This window comes from Myripristis murdjan, chromosome 15 (genome assembly GCF_902150065.1).
Source record: "Myripristis murdjan chromosome 15, fMyrMur1.1, whole genome shotgun sequence".
In the NCBI taxonomy this organism is placed as follows: domain Eukaryota; kingdom Metazoa; phylum Chordata; class Actinopteri; order Holocentriformes; family Holocentridae; genus Myripristis; species Myripristis murdjan.
In genome coordinates, this window is record NC_043994.1 from 5,826,864 (window position 1) to 5,847,418 (window position 20,555).

General features: G+C 40.6%; 1 protein-coding gene across 1 annotated transcript in view; it reads left to right on the top strand.

Annotated features, from left to right (window-relative positions):
* LOC115372337 (protein kinase C epsilon type-like) overlaps positions 1–20,555 on the top strand; it is a 103,905-nt gene that overhangs the window by 59,004 nt on the left and 24,346 nt on the right. Inside the window, exons 3-10 of the mRNA XM_030070146.1 lie at positions 2,715–2,883; positions 4,453–4,487; positions 4,600–4,688; positions 5,636–5,768; positions 6,454–6,596; positions 7,166–7,262; positions 7,400–7,680; positions 8,740–8,913. Of these exons, the coding sequence (XP_029926006.1) occupies positions 2,715–2,883; positions 4,453–4,487; positions 4,600–4,688; positions 5,636–5,768; positions 6,454–6,596; positions 7,166–7,262; positions 7,400–7,680; positions 8,740–8,913 (1,121 nt within the window). The remainder of the gene's footprint in view (positions 1–2,714; positions 2,884–4,452; positions 4,488–4,599; positions 4,689–5,635; positions 5,769–6,453; positions 6,597–7,165; positions 7,263–7,399; positions 7,681–8,739; positions 8,914–20,555) is intronic.

The window sequence follows — 20,555 nt, forward strand, 5'->3', positions numbered from 1 at the left end:
ATACAGATCTCACTGTGACCTCTGTATGGTGTATCATGTTGTATTGTGAAGTCCGACTAATACACCGCCTTGTGACTTGTGGTGACATCACAGAAACAAAACTACACATAAAAATACGCCTTGTCAGCCTTAATCACAAAGTGGTGCTGCAGCAGAGGACAGCACCCCATTCACCTCATAGTTAAGACCGTGTAGCCTTAAAGACCCTGTAGACCCAAGCTTCTGGTCACATAAGGTGGAAAACCAAAATTTAAAAATTAAAAACAAACCATGTCCTCAAACAACAGAGAGCGAGCCTTCTGTCAAGAGAACCGCGGACTCCCCAACGGGAGATCGTCTGCCTCCCTCATCCCTTTGGTGTCCTGTGGTAGGAAGCAGTGTGCTGTGTTGCTCGTCACATGACCTCTGGCTACTGAAGTTTAATGATTTTCAGTTACCTCTTGCTGCTTGAAGTTACCATCATACAAAGTTGCATAATGGGGCTTTAAGTCAAACAAAACATCCAGACACTTTTGATAAAGACCATGCAACACCAAGACAGTTCTCTCTAACTTCAGTTCCTCCCATCCCGCCCAAGCAAATTATATCTCTTCCTCCTTTTCGTGCACTGAGTGATTGAGAACTATGTGTAGATGTACTGTATATAGTGTGTTTATATGTGTATTTCACTCAGTACCTCATGACAGATGTACATGCATGCATACTGTCACAGGCTAAGCCAAGGAGGTCTTTACTTGTGGAGGGGCAGTAAGGACATCACAGAGGAACAACGTGTCCATCAGAGACCCCCGGCACCTCCCACCCCCCAAAGAACGACGCTATGCCTACCACTGTTGCTAGGCAGCAATCATCAGTTGCTAGGCAATGGTGATGGCATATAGCAAGGGGCTGGAAGGGTAAGGCTGAGGACAGGCAGAGCATGGCAAGGGAGGGAGGAATGTGTGTGTGTGTATGTGTGTGTGTGTGTGCACGCTTGTACATGTGCATGTGTGCACGTGACAGAGAGAGAGAGAGAGATGACAAAGGAGGTGAAATGCATCCTTGAACCAAAAGTCAGAGCAAATGGTTGAGGCTGCTATTCAGTCCAACCCAATCATGTTTTCACCTTCAGTCTGTGCACGCTGACTGGCTCGTTCCCGTAAGAGTGCACTTGTATGACAACTGGGGATATTCTGCAGACGTAGCCATCAGAGAGAGCACACTGTCTACGTTTCTGGTTTTAGTGCAGCACTGTCGCTCCAACCCAAAAGGAAACATTTGCAAAGTTCTATTTGGAAAGCTCACACCATTGTGGTTCCACCTGAAAACCTTTTGTCCTACAGTACTCTGATTCATTTCTACATCATTTGAGAAAGTGTTTAAACTGAGGTGCTAATTGTAAGCTGTGCTGTGGTGATTGATGATTCTCTGTTGCTCGGTGGGTTGAACATAGCAAACTTGTCACCAGAGTTAGAGGTCTGTGGTTATGTTCTTTCTTTTTAACAATGAAGCCAGTCTTGGCAAAATGTATTGTTTATCCAGTCAAACCAATAATTTATTCCATGTTCCAGCCTGTAATAGAAAAAAGTTTCCATGTCATCACATATGTATCATTGTACACAACCATTATTTCAGGATTTGTAATAACATGTTGCTGTCTATGGGCTGTGGTAAATTCCTCTTTCAGCAAGTATCATCTGGTTTTTCTGCCTCTGTAACAGATTACAGGTGCAGTTTTTGTAACGAGAACAACATGATCGGATTATTAATGCTAATGATAATTAATTGAATATGTTAGTCGTAGCCAGCCACCAAGCAGATGAGCAAAACTGCCGAGCAGGTCTTTGTAAGTGTCCCACATTTAGATAGCAAATTGGGAAATGTCGGTGATAAATCCTGAGCTTATCATAATTGTGTTGCTGTTCATTGTGTGTGAATGTGTGTGTGTGCGAGGGCGTGTGTGTCCGGTGACTTCATACAGCATGCACTCGCTCAACCCAGACTTTCTCACTTTCTTCTCTTTCATTCTCTCCCTCCAGCCCTTTACCCTTCCCAATTTCCATCACCCTCTGAAGTGCTCCCCTCCCTCTCTTTCTCTGTCTCTCTCTCTCTCTCTCACATGCTCTCTCCATCTCTCTCTCCTTCCCTCGCCCCAAATTCTGTGTATGTAATTAACACAGGGTTAGACAGTAATTGAACCCTCTGGTCTACTACTGGGAATACCCTCTGTAATCAGACAGGCGGGAGAGAGAGCACGGAAGAAAGTGAAAGAGAGAGAGTGACAGACGCACTGATTATGCGAGAGAGAAGACCAGTGTGTTTAATCACTCAGGGTGCTACCTTGTCTTTAGTCAATCTCAGCCACACAGTGTCACCGCCATCTAGTGGACAGATGGTGAAAGTGCAGATTTTCCCACCGATGGGCAGTTTATCTGACCAAAATCATGCTCCTCTGTTACGTCTGCTCCACTCAGAATACTCCATGTTTATATTCTCCATGTTTATATTATCCAAAGTAAAACAATAAAAGGATTTTAGTAATAAAAATGCTAATAATGTTTTCTATTTTATAGTCAGACAATTTACACATTTTAAAATGAAAGATCATCAATGGATTTTGAGGTCTGCAGCTTGAACTAAGGGACAATCTCCCAAAAAAAAATGCTTTATGCCTTTGCTGTTAGTATTTGCTTTTAGAGTAACGTATTTTTGTGCATTTTTTTGTATGTGTCCAGCGGCATCGAGCTCTAATGAGAATGAAGAGCGAGTGTTTCGAGAGCGGATGCGTCCCAGGAAACGTCAAGGCGCGGTACGCAGGAGAGTCCATCAGGTCAACGGCCACAAGTTCATGGCCACCTACCTCCGACAGCCCACCTACTGCTCCCACTGCAGGGACTTCATCTGGTACGGACACACACACATACACACACACACAAAGGGTTCACTTTCATATGTGCATACACACCGATACGTATGCACAGACACACTCATGCTCAAAAGTTCTGATTTTAAAGCTCACACTCGTACAACCCAGTCTTTTGCTCGGTTCTTCCCAAACACGTATTTTTGCTCAGTTCTTGTAGTAGAGACCATTTCCACCAAATCCTCTCGTCCAGTCCTGAAGCATGCATGCACAAGCATGTGTGTCCATTCAGAAGTTCCTGAGCTGTCACACATTTCACACTCTTCAAAATGAATAAATTCCAGCCATCAGGATGTAACCATGCTGTCCTCAGAAGAAAGAGGGTTTGATGTGCGCACACACACTCACACAGGTGCAATATTGACACTCCTGTCATTTCAAAATGTATTATTTATATGATCAGGAAGTTGGAGTGAATTTAGAGAATGGGGAAATCTGAGATGGTATTACTGGAGGTATTTTGTCTACCTACTAGGGCATTCATGATTTTGAATTTCAGACGTGTGTGTGTGTGTGTGTGTGTGTGTGTGTGTGTGTGTGTGTGTGTGTGTGTGTGTGCCTTTGTCCAGAAAAAACAAAGTGCACTGTGCCCATTTGGTTAGATTGAGGGCTGTTTCTTCCCAGTGATTGTTCACCACAGCTGCGTATAGGATGCATTACAGTCTTTTCTTATGGTTGATTTAATTTCTATCGCCGTCAGAGAGCAACAGGACCACATGCTTTTCTCCAGATTGAGGGAAGTGGTTCATGTTTTCACACATGTGTTTTCTAATGTGGACACCTAGATAAATGTAGGTAAATCTGTAGGTAATCGTGCATCAGACGTCTTTGTTTTTGTACACAACAGACTGTTTGACTATAACTAAAAGTTTATACCGTGGAAAAAATCACTAATTGTCCGTCCAGATCCTCATCCAAAAACGTCAGGTTGCCAGGAGCAGCTGTATGCGTCCTCTCCTTTCCAAAAGGTCCCCCAAATGTAGCAGCTGAAGCCTGGGGTTTTTATTTCCAACAGATAAAGGCCCTTAGCTGTGATGAACATCATTACACACAGAAAACACAGCTGAAACCATCTTCAGAAGCATAAATTTACCTTGATAAAGGACTAATGCTAGTGCCAAAGTAGGGCTGAAAATTACAGATAGACAACTAGTCAGCACACGATTAGTCTGTGAAACTCCTATAAAGGAAATAGATTTTCATATATAAGAGGAGTTTTTGCATTTATTGTTCAGCAAATGTATGCTATGATATGTAGAGTTTGCCAACAAGGTGCCAAAGGCTCATTTTTCATTTCTTTGTGTCTTCAGTACATTAAGGCAAAAAGATGCATTCTCAGTGTTTGTCAGTGCATCGAATCGATAAATCGTTAGGTCCTATTCCTGCCAATGTTTAATAGCTTTATGAATAATACATTGGTTGTTTATCACTCTTGTGCATCATCTTCCTTTGAGTAACTCAACATTTCTCTCTCTTCTCTCCTCTCTTGAACCCCCCGCGCCCACCACCGCTCCACCAAACACACACACACGCACACACTGTCTCTGCAGGGGTGTCATAGGAAAACAGGGGTACCAGTGTCAAGGTAAGATGAGGTTTCTTCCAGTCTGCATGCTTCTCCACATTGCGTGTTGGTACCTTCCTCAACCATATGCTGTGTGTGTGTTTGTGTGTGTGTGTGTGTGTCCCTTCTCCAGTGTGTACCTGTGTGGTCCATAAGCGATGCCATGAGCTGATCATCACCAAGTGTGCAGGGATGAAGAAGCAAGAGGACACGGTGGAGGAGGTACAGTGCCAGTTCACATCAGGAGACGGTTTATTATGCCACATCCAGTTTCTGAAACTAGATGGCTTCTGCAGACAGAGAATCAGGTGTTTGTGATATAAACAGTCTGAAACATCAGCACAAAGGAACTACAAATCTGTTTGGCTCAGTGTCAAGGAATGGATGGACAAGATGGGTGTACAATAATTCAACAAATGAAGACAAGAAATGTAGATCCTGCAAATGGTCTCATTACTCTTTTTGTTTTCTATGTGCTCAAAACAACAGGTGCAACTTGCTCCAAGTGTGTGTGTATTAATTATAAGAAGTGCTCGTAACAGAAGAGAAAAGCTTGAGATCTCAGAAATTACCGATAGACTGTTTTTCCGTAATGGCCCCTAAAGGACATAAGTATTATGTAACAAATGCTCATTAAGATGTGAGAGAAGACTGATACAAATCAAAGGCTGCTTCTTGAGATCAGAATTTAGAGGAATGAGAACATGATCAAAATCACAAAATGAAATGCAATTGTATGTCTAGAAAAAAAACAGGTAAAAGAGGAAATCTTAGATACTCTTTGGCTCTGGCCTGAGCTGCTGAATCAAAATGATAAAAAAAAAAATAAAAATAAAATAAAAATGATATTTATATTTTGGTATATTTTGTCTGTGTTAATTTTTTCATCATTGATTCTACTTTCTCAGGCATGCATTTAAGCCATTTGGATTTAAGCTCATCTGTCATTTTAGACAGTCATTATACCCAGCAGTGGACAACCCAAGTCCTCTTTTGCTGGGCACTGAACAGATGTGCTGGCACAGCTGGAGGTTAACAGTTTTGCTTAAAGGGACATTGACACTGTGATACCTGTTGAGTTAGGAGAGGGAACTACTCAGTCAAACCAGTGACTGAGTAGTGGCTGCTACTGGTTTGTTAATTTAAGCGTCTGTCTCTGTCCCTTGCAGCCAGTCGGGACCCAGAGGTTTAGCGTCAACATGCCCCACAAGTTCAGCATCCACAACTTCAAAGTCCTCACTTTCTGTGACCACTGTGGCTCTTTGCTGTGGGGCCTGATGCGGCAAGGCCTGCAGTGTAAAGGTGAGGAGAGATACACTCAGATCCTCCATTGAGAGTTTCAGTGCAAACAAAGGATGCAGCAACTTTAGTTAAACACTGCCACAAGTGATTCCAAGTCAGGGTTAGGGTTATCGTAGGGCTGGGCGATATGGACAAAATCAAATATCACAATATTTTTGACCGGAAACCTCAGTATTGATATTGTGAAGATACTGTAGGGATGACTTTTAGTGTTTCCTCTAAATATTTATACAATTTTTTGATATTATTAATGTGTTTATGATGACAAAGCAGGTAGAAGCAGATACCTGAACAGCTACAGCAGTGGAAGAAATACTCTTTACTGTAATGCAGCCTTTAAAAATAGGAAAATACGATACCTGTCATGTCATTTGATGGAATTATGATATCTAAAATTTCATATTACATCTAGTCTTATATGACAATATCAATATAAAGGTTATGGTCAAACACTGGACTCTGATCCATCACCTTTACAAAGTAGAATTTATTTATTATTTTTAGGTACAGTTATGCAGAAAACCATGTAACTATTTTTCAGCATTAGATTTGTATTCTGCATCTATTTGATTTCTGACATATAAGCAAATGCATATCTAGTTTCTAAGGAAATTCTCATATAGTCTACAATACCCGTTTGTAAATTTGTGTAAACTGTGTGTGTGTGTGTGTGTGCGTGTGTCAGTGTGTAAAGTGAATGTGCACAGGCGCTGTGAGAGTAACGTGGCCCCTAACTGTGGAGTGGATGCCAGAGGCATCGCTAAGGTCCTGTCAGACCTGGGAGTCACACCAGACAAGATCTCCAGCAGCGCCCAGAGACGGAAAAAGGTGAGAGGTCAGGGAGCGATGTATATGTTTAGAGGAAATTAAAACATCACAAGTGACTTTTCATAGACATGAATAAAATAATTTTAAAAATACATGAAAACGGGACATAGTTTAGCAAACGGAAACCTGCACGAAACCACAAACGGTATTCAAACAAGACATATTTTAGTGATTTTTGTGTGTGTGTGTGTGTGTGTGTGTGTGTGTGTGTGTGTGTTTTGGTGTGTATGAGAGAGAGTGCTGAGGTAGCCTTCACCTTGAGAAAACTTTATTCTAAAGATCTTTGTTTGAGTGGGTCTGGACTCTTTTTAGCCTTCCACTGATTTAGTTTTTTTTTTTTCTTTTTCTTTTTTGTAAGCCAGACTTTCTAATAACTTAGTCCTCTGTTGCTTGGCAACATTATATCTTCATCAGTGCATCAGGATGCACTGAAAACTAGTAGGGTTCTCCCTGCTTAACTTTGTTTGTTAGGTACTTGCTGACATGCATCAACCTAAGAGTTGATGTCAGTAATAATAACAATGGTGACAATGATAGTGAGGATGATGGTGATTCTACTCTCTGCACAGCTTCCCCAAGGTCAAGACCCCCAGCAACCGTTGTCAGGGACGCCTCACGCAGAGGACGATCGCTCAAAATCAGCCCCCACCTCTCCATGTGACCAGGGTGCATACACACTCACACACACACTTACACACAAATGAGTAACCACTGAAGTCATAAAGCACACCGGTACTGATATACATTGAATTATAAGTTGTAATAAGCTAAAGCCAACATATGTTGTTATTTGTCTTGAGCAGACCTGAAGGAGCTGGAGAATATCCGGAAGGCTCTGTCATTCGACCACCGCGGAGAGGAGCACAAAAAACACCCCCTCACTTCCCCCTCCTCTGTCACCACGGTAACGGGGGACAGCCATGGAGGAGGAGATGGTGGAGGCGGCGGTGAGGGGGTCCGAGTGGAAAGTGAAGGCGGGAAGGCGAACGGAGAGGTCAAAGGTCACAGTGTTCCAGAGACCAAGAGGATGAACCTGGAGGACTTTGTGTTTATCAAAGTCCTGGGCAAAGGCAGCTTTGGAAAGGTGTGTGTGGACGCCTGTGCGTTCTCTCTTTCTCTTCTTCCTAGCTCAAACGTTTGTTTCTTCACCTGTGCGGCTGTCTTCTCTCCTTCCGTCTCTTGTTCCCTCCATACTTACTGCCACCCCTCACCGTGCTGCCTGTCTATCTGTTTAAATCATGTGACATAACATCCGCAAACTGCACACTCGTAAAACCTCAAAGTCCTCTTCCCAGTGGCTGTCAGGGGTAAAGGTGGTGAAAGGTTTATTTATTTTTATTTATTTTATTTATTTATTTGCACCATAATACAGAGACAATTACATAGATTAAAAAAAAAAAAAACAATAAAACAGAAAGTGCCGGAGAGGTAAAAAACCCAAAATGGGCTTATTCAAAGAAACCTCCCCCCAAAAAAGATAATATAACAAATAAAATAAAATACTCAAAATTCAATTAACGACAGAAACAACAACAACAACAAAAGTACAAATACCATATTATAACACCAAAAAACAGTATAAAATTAAGAGTAAAAGTGAAAATGAAATAATTAGGTAGAAGCTGTAGAGTCTTGGTGTATTAGATAGGACTTTAGTCTAGACGTAAAATTAATCAGAGATGTAGATGTTTTCGCTAAATGAATGTATGAATTCCAAAGTAATGAACCTCTGTAAGTAAAAGAAAATTGACTTTCACTCACTGTTGCAAAGTTCAGCTTCATTTAAATGGAGCACTCGCTGCTTTTTTGGATAGGATTTTGCATTTTGCTCTAAAGTATTCCTGTGCACTAAGAAAACATGCTGTGAGCGAATCCTGTTTCCCAAAATTACATTTGGGAACCAGGATTAACATATGGAGGCTCAGCTGGGGGTGGGTGGGATACTTCTAGCTGGTGTTACCCCTGTTTGTAATTTAAGGTGATAAAACTTTGTACAAAACTGAGTGCAGCTTTACGAAGGAGGGAATAAGAAGTAGAGGTAAAGGAGAGACAGAGGAAAGAAGAGTGAGTTCATGTCTGTATTGCACTATATTGTCTCTGCGTGTTGATGTCGTTCATCATTCGGAAATTCAAATGTCTTCAGGTGATGCTGGCGGAGCTGAAGGGCAGTGACGAGGTTTATGCTGTCAAGGTGCTAAAGAAAGATGTGATCCTCCAGGACGACGACGTAGACTGCACACTGACTGAGAAACGTATCCTGGCCCTGGCTAGGAAACACCCCTACCTGACACAGCTCTTCTGCTGCTTCCAGACTAAAGTAAGAACACAAACATGCAGAAACACAAAGGAAAATAAAGGCATATTTTGCTGGAGCAAATATTTGCACCTCATGCATCAAAACGCCATTGCCTTGCCTCATTCATTATGTAATTTTACATATGAACCTCTAGGGGGCATTATCAGATAAGATTTGAATCTGCTGCCTCCTCCTGCTGTAAAACGCAAGTGTTTCATAGGCTATTAAAATAAAATATGCTCCAATTGAAAAATTGGACTCCTAATAAAGAATATTAAAGAATTAAAGAGGGTAAAGCACATAATGGGGTACTAAATCTATTTATAACTAATTTTTGTCTTCAAAATAATGGTTTTAAGCATAGAAACAGCGATTTCAAAGAACAACTTTTATTTTTAACCCTCTGAACCTCAAGCAGTTTTTGGGTGTTTTCTGCTCCCCTCACGTTTTGGCTCACTGTGGGCTTGATTTTCACTGCAATTACAAGTGCTGCACCTCTATGGAAACAGCACAGATGTGGCTATCACCTGAAGGCATTCAAAAATGTCTTTGACACAGTATGAAAGAGTTATAGTGCCATAAATAATAAAAAAGGCAAACTGATTTTTTTTTTTTTTGATAATTTATTTTACAAAAATTGAGAAACATTGGAATAAATGTACAGAACATTTTTTCAGGTGCCCACAAGTGTCACTGATCCAGGAAAAAAAAAAAGTAGGGCTTCACACACGCCAACAGTCACACACGCGACTGTTGGGCTCATCTGAATCAATCAAGATGTCTCAATTTTCTGTTTTTTGAATGATCTGGATTGAGTAAATGACTATTTTTTGGCGAATTGTTGAATGAAGCATGTATAATAAAATGATTCGAATGAAAAATCACTTTTTTAGGCTTAGTTTCGTCCTTTTTTCTACCGCTAGGCGGAAGTTGCATGTTGCATTCAGGGACGAAAAAATAGGTTTTTAATGCTTCCAGCTATGATAAACGGTTGAATTTTGGCGATTTTTAAAAAAAAAATACATGTCTTTCTATCCCGCCGGCGGGTTTGGGGTTCAGGGGGTTAAATATATGTGATTACAGAATGGAAGGTATTTCTGTTGTACAGTTGAATGCAGCAGTTCCAGCAGCAGGCACTTTAGTGCGGTAGAGTTAGGCCCTATACCACCTTTTAAAGTTAAAGATTATTTTAGCATTTCTCCTTTATTTGATAGTGACAGTAAAGAGAGACAGGAAAGGCACTGGAGAGAGAGGGGGTGACGTGCAGCAAAGGGAAGACATTTATAAATAACAGATTTTTATAGGGTAATAAGTAAGTGAGAAAATTGTTACTCCAAAAAGCTTTACAGAAATGCATCACACGTGCATTTTTTAAACTGTAGCTTTGAACAGGCTTTATGAACCCTGCAGTCATGACATCAACCCAACACGCTGAAGGCCATGCCAACTTTTAGTTGGACTCCAGAAATATCAGATAGTTTACTCTGTGACCTTTAGCTGGTTAAAACTGTAGCCGGTGAAATTTCTTAACGGTTAAAAATGCCAAAGACTTTGAAGAGTGGCAGAGCCATCACTAAACATCATCACCGAACAGAGGCAAGCTTGTCTCAGATCAGCAGTGTGAGCACACTGTTAAACATTTATCAGATACAGTATGTTCTCCAAACTCAACAAAGGGCCAGCGGTTTTAAACTTGTTGCTTCAAGGCCGTATTACAACAATTTTGGCCCTGCAGTCATTTGTTGAACCATCTGCCAACAGGACAGTGAAAGAGCAGCCTTTATTTTTTCCTCCATCCTTTCCACACCTCATTCCCCCTCACTTTTCTGCACTGCTCCTTTCTCATCTTTTCCATGTTTTAGCCAAACTGGTCAGTTATACTGTAAGTGGATGATGACAGACACATACACACACACACACACACACACACAAAGGAAACCCGTGGGTGGGAGTTTGGTCATGCAAACAGCTCTTGTTGGCTACTGTATGTTTTGTCTACTGTATGTTGCATAAGTGTCCCTATAGTGACACGCAAAGGCTAACAGGCTTTTTAGATAACTGCGTGCGTGCCGGCATCTTTGTGTGCATGTGTGTGTGTGTGTGTGTGTGTGTGTGTGTGAGTGAGTGAGAGAGAGTTCCAGGTGTATTCTTTTCTGGTTTGACGACTTGCCGGAGGAACAGATCACATGTTGCATGGGATGTGCCAGATCCTTTCACTGCCACTTAAGCATGACAGCGCTCAGATGGCCTGCACAGGTGTTAGCTTTTATCACACACACTTCACCATAACATTAGCTACAAAAATATTTTGCAACTGCAAAGTCTGAAGCACGGAGGCAACTAACCGTGACAAACCTTTAAGCTTTGATTTATTATTTTGTTTTTGCATCATGCGTTATTGCGGTGGCACACTCGATCCAATTACTTTAAAAATACACCACCTCCACCTTCCACGGCTGACAGCACTTAGCCTTGGAAGCTCCGGGTAATAAATTTCATCCGAAAGACAGTAACGATGACAAAACAAATTCGCGATGGTCACGGTTGTCATGCAGTTATTTAAAAAAAAATATCTGGAGCAGAGGACAGGAGGGCAGGAAAGAGACAGGAGGCGAGGGCCAAGAGAGGAGCGGAGGAGGAGCCGACGGCAGAGAGCAAGGGAACATTTTCGGAGCATCTTTGTTTATTTTCACAGAATGTTCTAGAAGCCTCAAGTCTAATGACGGCATCTCCTGTTCAATTTATTTATTTATTCCTGTTGTTTACCCTAAACACACGGCTAAGCAGAAACACAGATCGGGTGGATGGACAGGGAGAGAGAGCGAGACTAAGAGAGAGGCACAAAGAAAAGGTTTTACCCGTGATTTCTCTCTTCTCTTTCGTTTTCTTTCTTTGTTTCATGGACTTTTTACTCTCCATCTATCCTGCCTGTCAGTACACACACACACACACACATACACACACACACACTGCCGAGGTAGCTCTGGGTGATTGGGAGTGTGCTGGACAAAACAAGTGGATTGTTGTGGTTCTTACATAACCGCTTTGATCCTTATCAGCAGCATGATGTGTATTCCATATGCCCCTAAGTATTGGAGCACACATATGCACACATATGCACACTCCTAGACACACTCATGCACACACACACACACGCACACACACACAAAAAAAGGAAAAAACAGGGCAGCTTTACATTGGCCTAGTTGGAGCTAGAGACCCAGCCCTCACATCTTATATAACACTTGGCCCAGCTGGCCTAATGTAGAGAATCAAAGGTTCTCATGAATTAGCTAATTTTACCACAGCCCAGTATGGGACTGTATTCCACAGCAGCAGTGCATTGTGGGAATATTCAATATAAGGTGGACAATGTGTTAACTGTTTAAACTCCAGTTGAATTTAGCAATAACCTCTTTAGAGAGCTTGGAGGAGAAGCAAAACAGCTTTAAATGTGCCTTGTGTCAATATCATGGAGCATTTGAGCTATGCAGGCCACACTGAGGGATAACCTGAGATGTCCGTGTGAAATAAAATGAAGCTCAGGTCTCTGCCAGGTGTCTCTCTCCTTTCCCAGACTATAGGCTACCCTATGTGCTGAGCAAAACTTGGTGACTGAGCAGCCAATTGTATTGTCAAATGCTTTTGTAACCACAAAATAAATTCAAATATATTACCGTACAGCATAGAAAATCTACCGTATAACTCCAAGGCCTCTCATGTGTCTTTTCCTCTTCTTTCTGTAGCTGTTTCAGTTTATTACACACCCCATACCCAGTTGTCTGGAACCTGTGACTCACCAGCTTCCACTGACTTTCGAAAGAACCCGTGTTTCAAAAAGAGCACAAATTAAAGCAGTGGCTTTTATTGTGGAAAAAACAGACATATTGGAATGACATATACACTAGTCCAGTCATTTTATGTAAAAACCTAGGACAAATTGCAAGAGAAGCAAACTCAACTGATTTTGTATCCTCAGTTTGTCCTGAGTGAGGGGAAAAAGTCCCAAGGAATCCCATTGGTGGAAAGTTTTGAAAATCACCTATTTATGACCACATATTACCAAAAAACACTGTTTTTAACACACAGGGGAAAGGGTTCAAATTTTTACTTTCAGATATCTCTATAAAAATTCACAAGTTGATTACACACACAAAGACAAGAAAAAAAGTCAATTACAAGTTCTTTGAATTATTCTGTTTACACATGCATATCACACATTATCTGATTTGATATGCGCTAATAAGGAATATAAGGAATAAATGCCAGAGCCGATATTAAAACAGTGAATTAAAAGGTTACTATATATATCATAACCTTTTAATTCACTGTTATACAGAAACTTTTAATTCAAGGTTACAATATATATAGTAACCTTTTAATTCACTGTTTAAATGTCTCTTCTATCATTTATTCCTTATATTCCTTATTAGCACATATCAAATCAGATAATGTGTGATATGCATGTGTAAACAGAATAATTCAAAGAACTTGTAATTGACTTTTTTTCTTGTCTTTGTGAGTTTGTGAATTTCTTTGTGAGTTTGCTTCTCTTGCAATTTGTCCTAGGTTGACCCCAATTTTGGCCTAAAATTACTGGACTACACAGGAATATACAAAGAGAGGCAGAGAGACATCGTAAGGTGGACAAGCGAGCTACACAGTAAATTAAGAGAGAGAGAGAGAGAGAGCAGAAGTAGCAAAAACAAACAGTTTGCGGTTTTTGAGTTTTGGAATCATCGCAACCGCAAGAGGCTCTTCATGGTACGGACATAACTGCGTAATACAGAAAATATTAGGCTGATAGACCCTGTAGTTTCCAATATTAGGTCCAGACAGATACACACATGCACACACACACACACACACACGCACACACTCATGCATGCATGCACAGAAAGGAGTGAAAACAATCTCCCCCAACTATGCTAAGCTATGCTAACTGTGATAGTTAAAAATATCATTTTATAATCTCTATTTCCATTCATAATTGAGATTTATGTGTTCACAAAGTCTGTCTATGCCATTTGTAGGCTGGGTTTCAAGGGCACACAGATTATTTATGATAACAGATTTTATGTAAGAGTATAAAACAGACAACACATTCAAAATGTTTATGGCCGTGCAGTATAGAGGGGCTTCATACCTATAGAATCAGCATCAGTCATTGAAGAAGAATTTAATAATTTATTCATTCTTTAATTTTCTGTAATTAATCAATGCATTCATTTGTAAAATATGTCAAACAAGACTGTCCCCAGGTTGATGGCTTTCAAAGGGCAAAGTGTCTAACATCTCACACAGCCTCAAGAGCAGAAGTCAAATTTGGGTGTTCCTCTGATCACCCATGCATCACTAACAAAAGCACAGAGCAGCAAGAAGCACAAAGATGCAGAGCACGATAGAGCAAGGTGTGAGCGGTGAGAGGCGATGGCTATCATGAGACCGTTTCTCTTTCTTTCTCCGCCTCAGAGTTGTTTCTGTTCCTCTTTATCACATTTTTCTCTTTCTCTCCCTTTCTCATCGTCGGTGACCACTTATCAGATTTTCCACTCCACAAAGACGAGCGCAGTGTGTGGCAGCACTTGAGCCTTTCTTCACCCCCCCTCCCCTCCTCTCCCGCCGCCCGTCTCCCTGTTGACGAACACTTTGCGCGCAGCTCTGACCTGCGTTTGACATGCGTTCCTCCCTCGCTCTCTCTCCCCTCCTCGGTCATATTCTCTCTTGCTCTCCTTCGCTTCATTGCAGTTCCCCTCAATGGCTAATTTACCTGGAAGCCTTGGACTCCGAGTCCAGACTTGTTGCTTTCTGGCCCAGAGCCCACATGGACACACACACACACACACACACACACACTCTTTCTGTCTCCCTCTTACAGTGTGATGGTGATGTCACATGTCAGATTTTGTGTGTGTGTGAGAGAGAGAAACAGAGTGAGGAAGTGTGCGTATGTCTACTTTAAAACCACACAGAAAGTCTCTGTACTTTGTGTGACCTATGTCCTACCTCCCTGCCTGCCTCCCCTCCTCTTCCCCTCCCTCCATCCCTCCTAATCGACTGTGGGATCGCAGCCGTGCCCCTATCAGCCTAATTACCGCCGAGAAATGTAAATAACATTATACAACAGTAGCGCCAGGCCCGCTCTGCTCAGGCCTCACATATACTGGCCTAGCAAAAGCAACGCAGAGGCCTGGAGGAGGAAATTGAGGAGGATTGGGGAAGAAGGAGAGGAAAACAGAAAAACCCAAAGAGAGAGATTGTCAATAGTTGGCCGTGTAGGAAATAAGGAAGGGAAAGCAATGAAGAGAGGCAAAGTGGGGGGAAAAATTGAAAGACAGGAGAAGGTCGGGGGGAGAGGGCTTGGCCAAAAGTGAGTCAGTCAACATAAGGAACAGAACAGAGGGAGCAAGGAGAGTGGCGGAGTGAGTGTTTTTTAATGAGCTGTAATTGCTGTTACATCAGAGGGAGCAGGGACAGCCAGAGCCCAGCCAGGTACACATCAATGGAGCTTTGTTCTCCTCTGCTGGGGAAGGAGTGAGAGAGAGATTGATGGACAGACAAGGAAAGATAGAAAGAGAGATAGAAACCAAGACAGACAGAGACAGACGCACAGAGGGGTGGGCGGGCTTGGGGGGACATCCACCCTTGGCAGATGACAGTAAGCAGAGATGTAAGCTTACCTGACTGAGCTTCAGATGAGAACTTGGCATTCAGTCCACAACCTGGCAGGTCCCATCAGGAAACTTGAGGTTCAGGTTAGGGTTGAGAAAATTTCTCAGTTCAGACGAGGTTATGGCTCTGTGGATTTTTTCCCCTGACAAGTTCTACATCCAGCTTGACATTCACAGCCACTCCAGGCTATTCTGCCTGAAACTGCCCTCATGTTACATGTTTTCTGTCAGAGGGTGGATTTGATTTTCCCAGACCAATCACTGGTAACTGACGTCTCTGCTCCCACTCGCAGGTACGCAGAGAGAACATCACACCCACTGATCTGTAATAAAAACCTGGATTTCTGATGACTTATTAAAAAGTGAAACCATCACGACGTATTAGTACGCCCAACTCTGTAACACATTTGCATATGCTGTCAGTTAGAAGTATTTTTGAAGGAAATACAAATAAAAAATGCATTTTTTTTATCTGGCTTTATTACTAACAGACAGGAAACTCTTGTGATCAGGTCATTACACAGACAGAACAGATAGTCCAGTCATTTTGTGGGACAAATTGCAAGAGAAGCAAACTCAACTGATTTTGTATCCTCAGTTTGTCCTGAGTGAGGGGAAAAAAATCCCAAGGAATCCCATCGGTGGAAAGTTTTGAAAATCACCTATATATGACCGCATATTACCAAAAAAAACACCCTTTTTAGCACACAGGCGAAAGGGGTTCAACATTTTACTTTCAGATATCACTATAAAAATTCCCAAGTTGATTACACACACAAAGACAAGAAAAAAAGTCAATTACAAGTTTTTTGAATTATTCTGTTTACACATGCATATCACACATACTGAGGATATAAAATCAGTTGAGTTTGCTTTTCTTGCAATTTGTCCTAGGTTGACCCCAATTTTGGCCTAAAATTACTGGACTTAGAAACAAATGAATAAATTGCTCCCTTTCTGTCATTAAGGGTATGGAGTCATCTACGTTAGTAGAAGTGAATGAGCTCACTAGCTGAAAATCTACAATAATGTTATATTAGTAAACAGAAATATCAGGCTTTCTCCTTATGTCACTATCACCTATTCACATATTCAGCTTTATTTTGGCATAGCAGTATGGCCGCTGAGCCACTTCCAGCAGCTTCAGCCGTAGTGAGCAGTTAATTATTACGTTAGCAGCCCAGAGTATATCATAGATCGGTTGTCACACAAAACTTTATTCCCAAATACTTGCTATCAAATGTTTGCTTACTTATCAGTAAATGCAGTTTGTTGCTAATGAGCAGTTTATTCCAGTTAAAAACTCCACATTTACCTCTGATGCCAGCTGCTCGCTAACATTATATCTACAGATACACACAAGAAACTCACTGTGCTTTCTCTCAGACTAATGGTCTGGATGCCCCTTGTGTGGTCCAGCTGGAAAGAAGGAAACCTGGATGGCACATACACATATTTCATCCATAAACTCGAGATATGTATTTATTTACAGAATTTGTATGAAAAAAGTCAAGTGTCCTGGATATTGTTTTGTCCAGGATACAGTGACTCTGGATTAAAATGGCAGGTTGATGAGTTAAACTTTAGCCAAATCCTATGGGAAGAACATACAAAAAAACTCTCATGCTTGAAGAAAAGCTATCTACCAATAACATTGCTCATATTGGAGAGTCATTAGTTTTAATGTATTGAAATGATCTTGAGAGCAATGTTGTCTTTTTATTATATTCTATTTTATTTATTTGTAATTTTATTCATTTAAATGTAGTTATTCTTCTATATTTACATTTTTATTGGTTTTTACTGCCTTTTTATCTCTTCATACTTTATCTTCCAGCATCCTTCTGCTTTCTCTCCCCTGTGTTTTGCATATTTTGTTTTCCTGTTTTAACCTTAAAAGTTCTTGATTTTACTTTTTTTTTTTTTTTTTTTTTTTTTTTTTTTGCATTGCTCTTGTTCCTGTAGTTATTTGTTCTGAGTGTTCTGCTTTTGCTGTGTCTGTCAAAACACTTGTAAAAGCAAATGTAAAGCCATCTGGGGGCATTCGCACATATGAGCCTGGGTGTGAATCGCCTCAAACATGGGATGAACCTAGATCAGCATGCTGCAGTCTTCCAGAGTTATGTGTATGGAATCCATACGTACACAGCCGTTTTTATTTAGGTCATATGAACCAAAGCAAAATGCAGCATGTGAAGGATATAGCCCTTCCTGCCATACTTTTACTTTTTCAACAGCACAGAAAAGAAACTCAGCGGTGTGGAGACAGTCTGCACAAGTAGACTGTCCTACTCCGCAGTGATCAGCAGGCATCACAGATCTAATAACAACAGACAAAAGGCAGCCTTGTGCTGTGATCCACTAACCTGAAAATTTAACTCGCCTGAGTTTCTCTGAGGACAACTCAGATTTGTTTTGTGTGCTGTGACACATGCCGCAACACTAGTGTTGTGCATGAACGAGTTCAAAAGAACGCGTTCAATGAACACGTTCAGTTTTTTAAGAACGTTGAACTGAACGCAACGTATTTGTCAATAAAGAACTTGAACATGAACTCGTTCAGATTATGTGAGAGTCAGCGCCAATGTTTAGGTCCAATTATTGCGGAATTTCCCTTCTCCTTTTTAACACGGAATATTGCGGAATTTGACATAATTTGAATGAAATGCTGTTTTTGTGTGGAATATGAACATATGTCTGGGGAAAATTACATGGACGGAAGCACATCTGGGTGGCACAACTCCTCCAGTCGTTTCACCTGCACCACCAAGAAAAAACATTACAACTGCATCGGCACCATGCGAGTCCAAAGAACAAAGGAAATTTCCAGGCTACAGCAGCGCACTGACATAGATTGTGTAACAACGCGAAGAACTACCACTCCGCTCTATTTTCACTGGCTAACAGCAGCACACTGTCTTAGCTTGTCTATTCAGAGAAGAGGTATCACTTCGGCTTATTTCTCAATCTATGTTATCACAGGCATACTACTGCTCATTCATTGGTAGCTGAATTGTTAGGTCTGTTTGATAAGTAATTTACATTTTTAAAACAAATAATTTAACATTGTTCAATCATTAATAACATATCATTTTCACCTTTTACTGCTATAACAATGTAATTGTTAAATAAATAAATAAATAAATAAATAAAGTGTTGTTTATTTGTTACCTCAATTAATTTAAGGTAATTTCTATTTCATTTGTGTGCGTTTTAGTCATAAACATTAAAAACACACTCTTTTTTGGTAGTAAAGTAAAATAAGAGTAAAGGGTAAAAAACTGAATTCCCAAAAATTAAAACAGAAAAAACGGAATTTCCAAAAATTAAAACAGAAAAAACGGAATTTGTGGAAAAAAAAAAAAAAAACGGATTTTATAGGGCCCTACATTGATTCCGACAGCAAAAATCTAACCTTTCTGTGCAAATCATGTCCACCTGCGCTGAAAAACACTTTCAGCCTTGACAATCCCAAAAAGTCATCAGGAATGGGCAAGAACACACCCTCCCAGCCCCAAATGACCCAAGTCACACTGCCTGCACCCTTCAGGGGTATAATTTCCCAGCAACAGGTAGACAAATTAATAATGGACTACATTGTTGGAGATTTACAGATTTCTACAATTCCACTAGGACAATATATAATTGTAAACAGTGAACAGTTTTAGGTGGTGATGGATGTCATAGTTTTCTTTGAAAAACAAGGTCAGTCTTTCATTCTCACTTTTCACCTAAAAAAACTGAAATGAACTGAACTTTGAACTAGTTCAAAATTGAAATGGTGAACTATGAACATGAACTATTCATTTTTATACTGTGTGAACTGAACTTTGAACTAGTTCATGAGAACTATGAACTTGCACAACACTGCGCAGCACTCACATTGCTGTAGTTTTGCATCTGTTTACTGTTTATCTGTGACCAGTAGTAGAAAATGGTTACTTGGCAGAGACTTTGAACTGTGCCTGCAAGTCCAACTGTGCCAATAATAGACACCGTACACATGTCATTATACACACTGTACCCTTTTTTTGTACAAATGGAAAATTATATAGTTGAGTATATGCCGGCGTTTTTTGTAACCCTGTCTGAATAGAGGATAAACACATGTTGTTCTGACATTGAGCAACAAGATACTCTTATGCCTGTTTTGGGCTTACTGTACGTTGGCCTCAGAAGAACGTCGCCATTCCACTCTGACTTGACAAAATCAAAACCTGAAAATGTGGTGAAGCCTGCAGAGGTTCAGTGACAAGGTAAACAACTGCTTTGAATGAACTTTTTGTGTCGCCGCAGTGCTGATTACAGCCACAGAGGCACTCACTCAACTGATCTGACATTTGGATACGTTTATATGCACAATGTATGGCGGAATAAAAATAAAATAAGGTCTCACTAACCTTTGGACATGATAAGTTACGTTGTGAAGAAGTTACATTTGGTGCTGCTCCATGGAAAAGAAGACAGAAATGTCAGAAATGGCTCTATAAATATGGTGTCAGAGGCAGATGTAATTTACTATACTTATGTGAACTTAAAAGCTTAAAAATAACATTCCACAAGTCAGTCAAAGTTGTTAGTGTAGCTTTTGTCTTTTGATAACATCTCCAGCTGTTACCTGTTGGAGAGAGTAGTTGATTTTCACAAGCATCCATCAAACTAGTCTTGAATTAATGCGTCTGAAGCCATGTTGAGAACCAATAAATCTACTTTAAGTTTTCAGTTTTGTGAAGTTTTCTAATCTGATTATCTGAAACACTGTAAGTTCCACTGAGTGCACATTCATAGTTAAAGACAGTTGTGGTTGTGAACTTGCTGGTGAGAAGAAAATCCTAAAGATACACAAAGAAGAAAAAATGTGAGTTATTTTTATCTCTTGATTTTCTCTTTAAAACATCTAAACTCCCAAGATTTACAGCTACATATATGGCACGTTGTTTAGTGTCCATACAGTATAACATCTAAGGGTTATGGTTCTGTTGCTTTAACTAG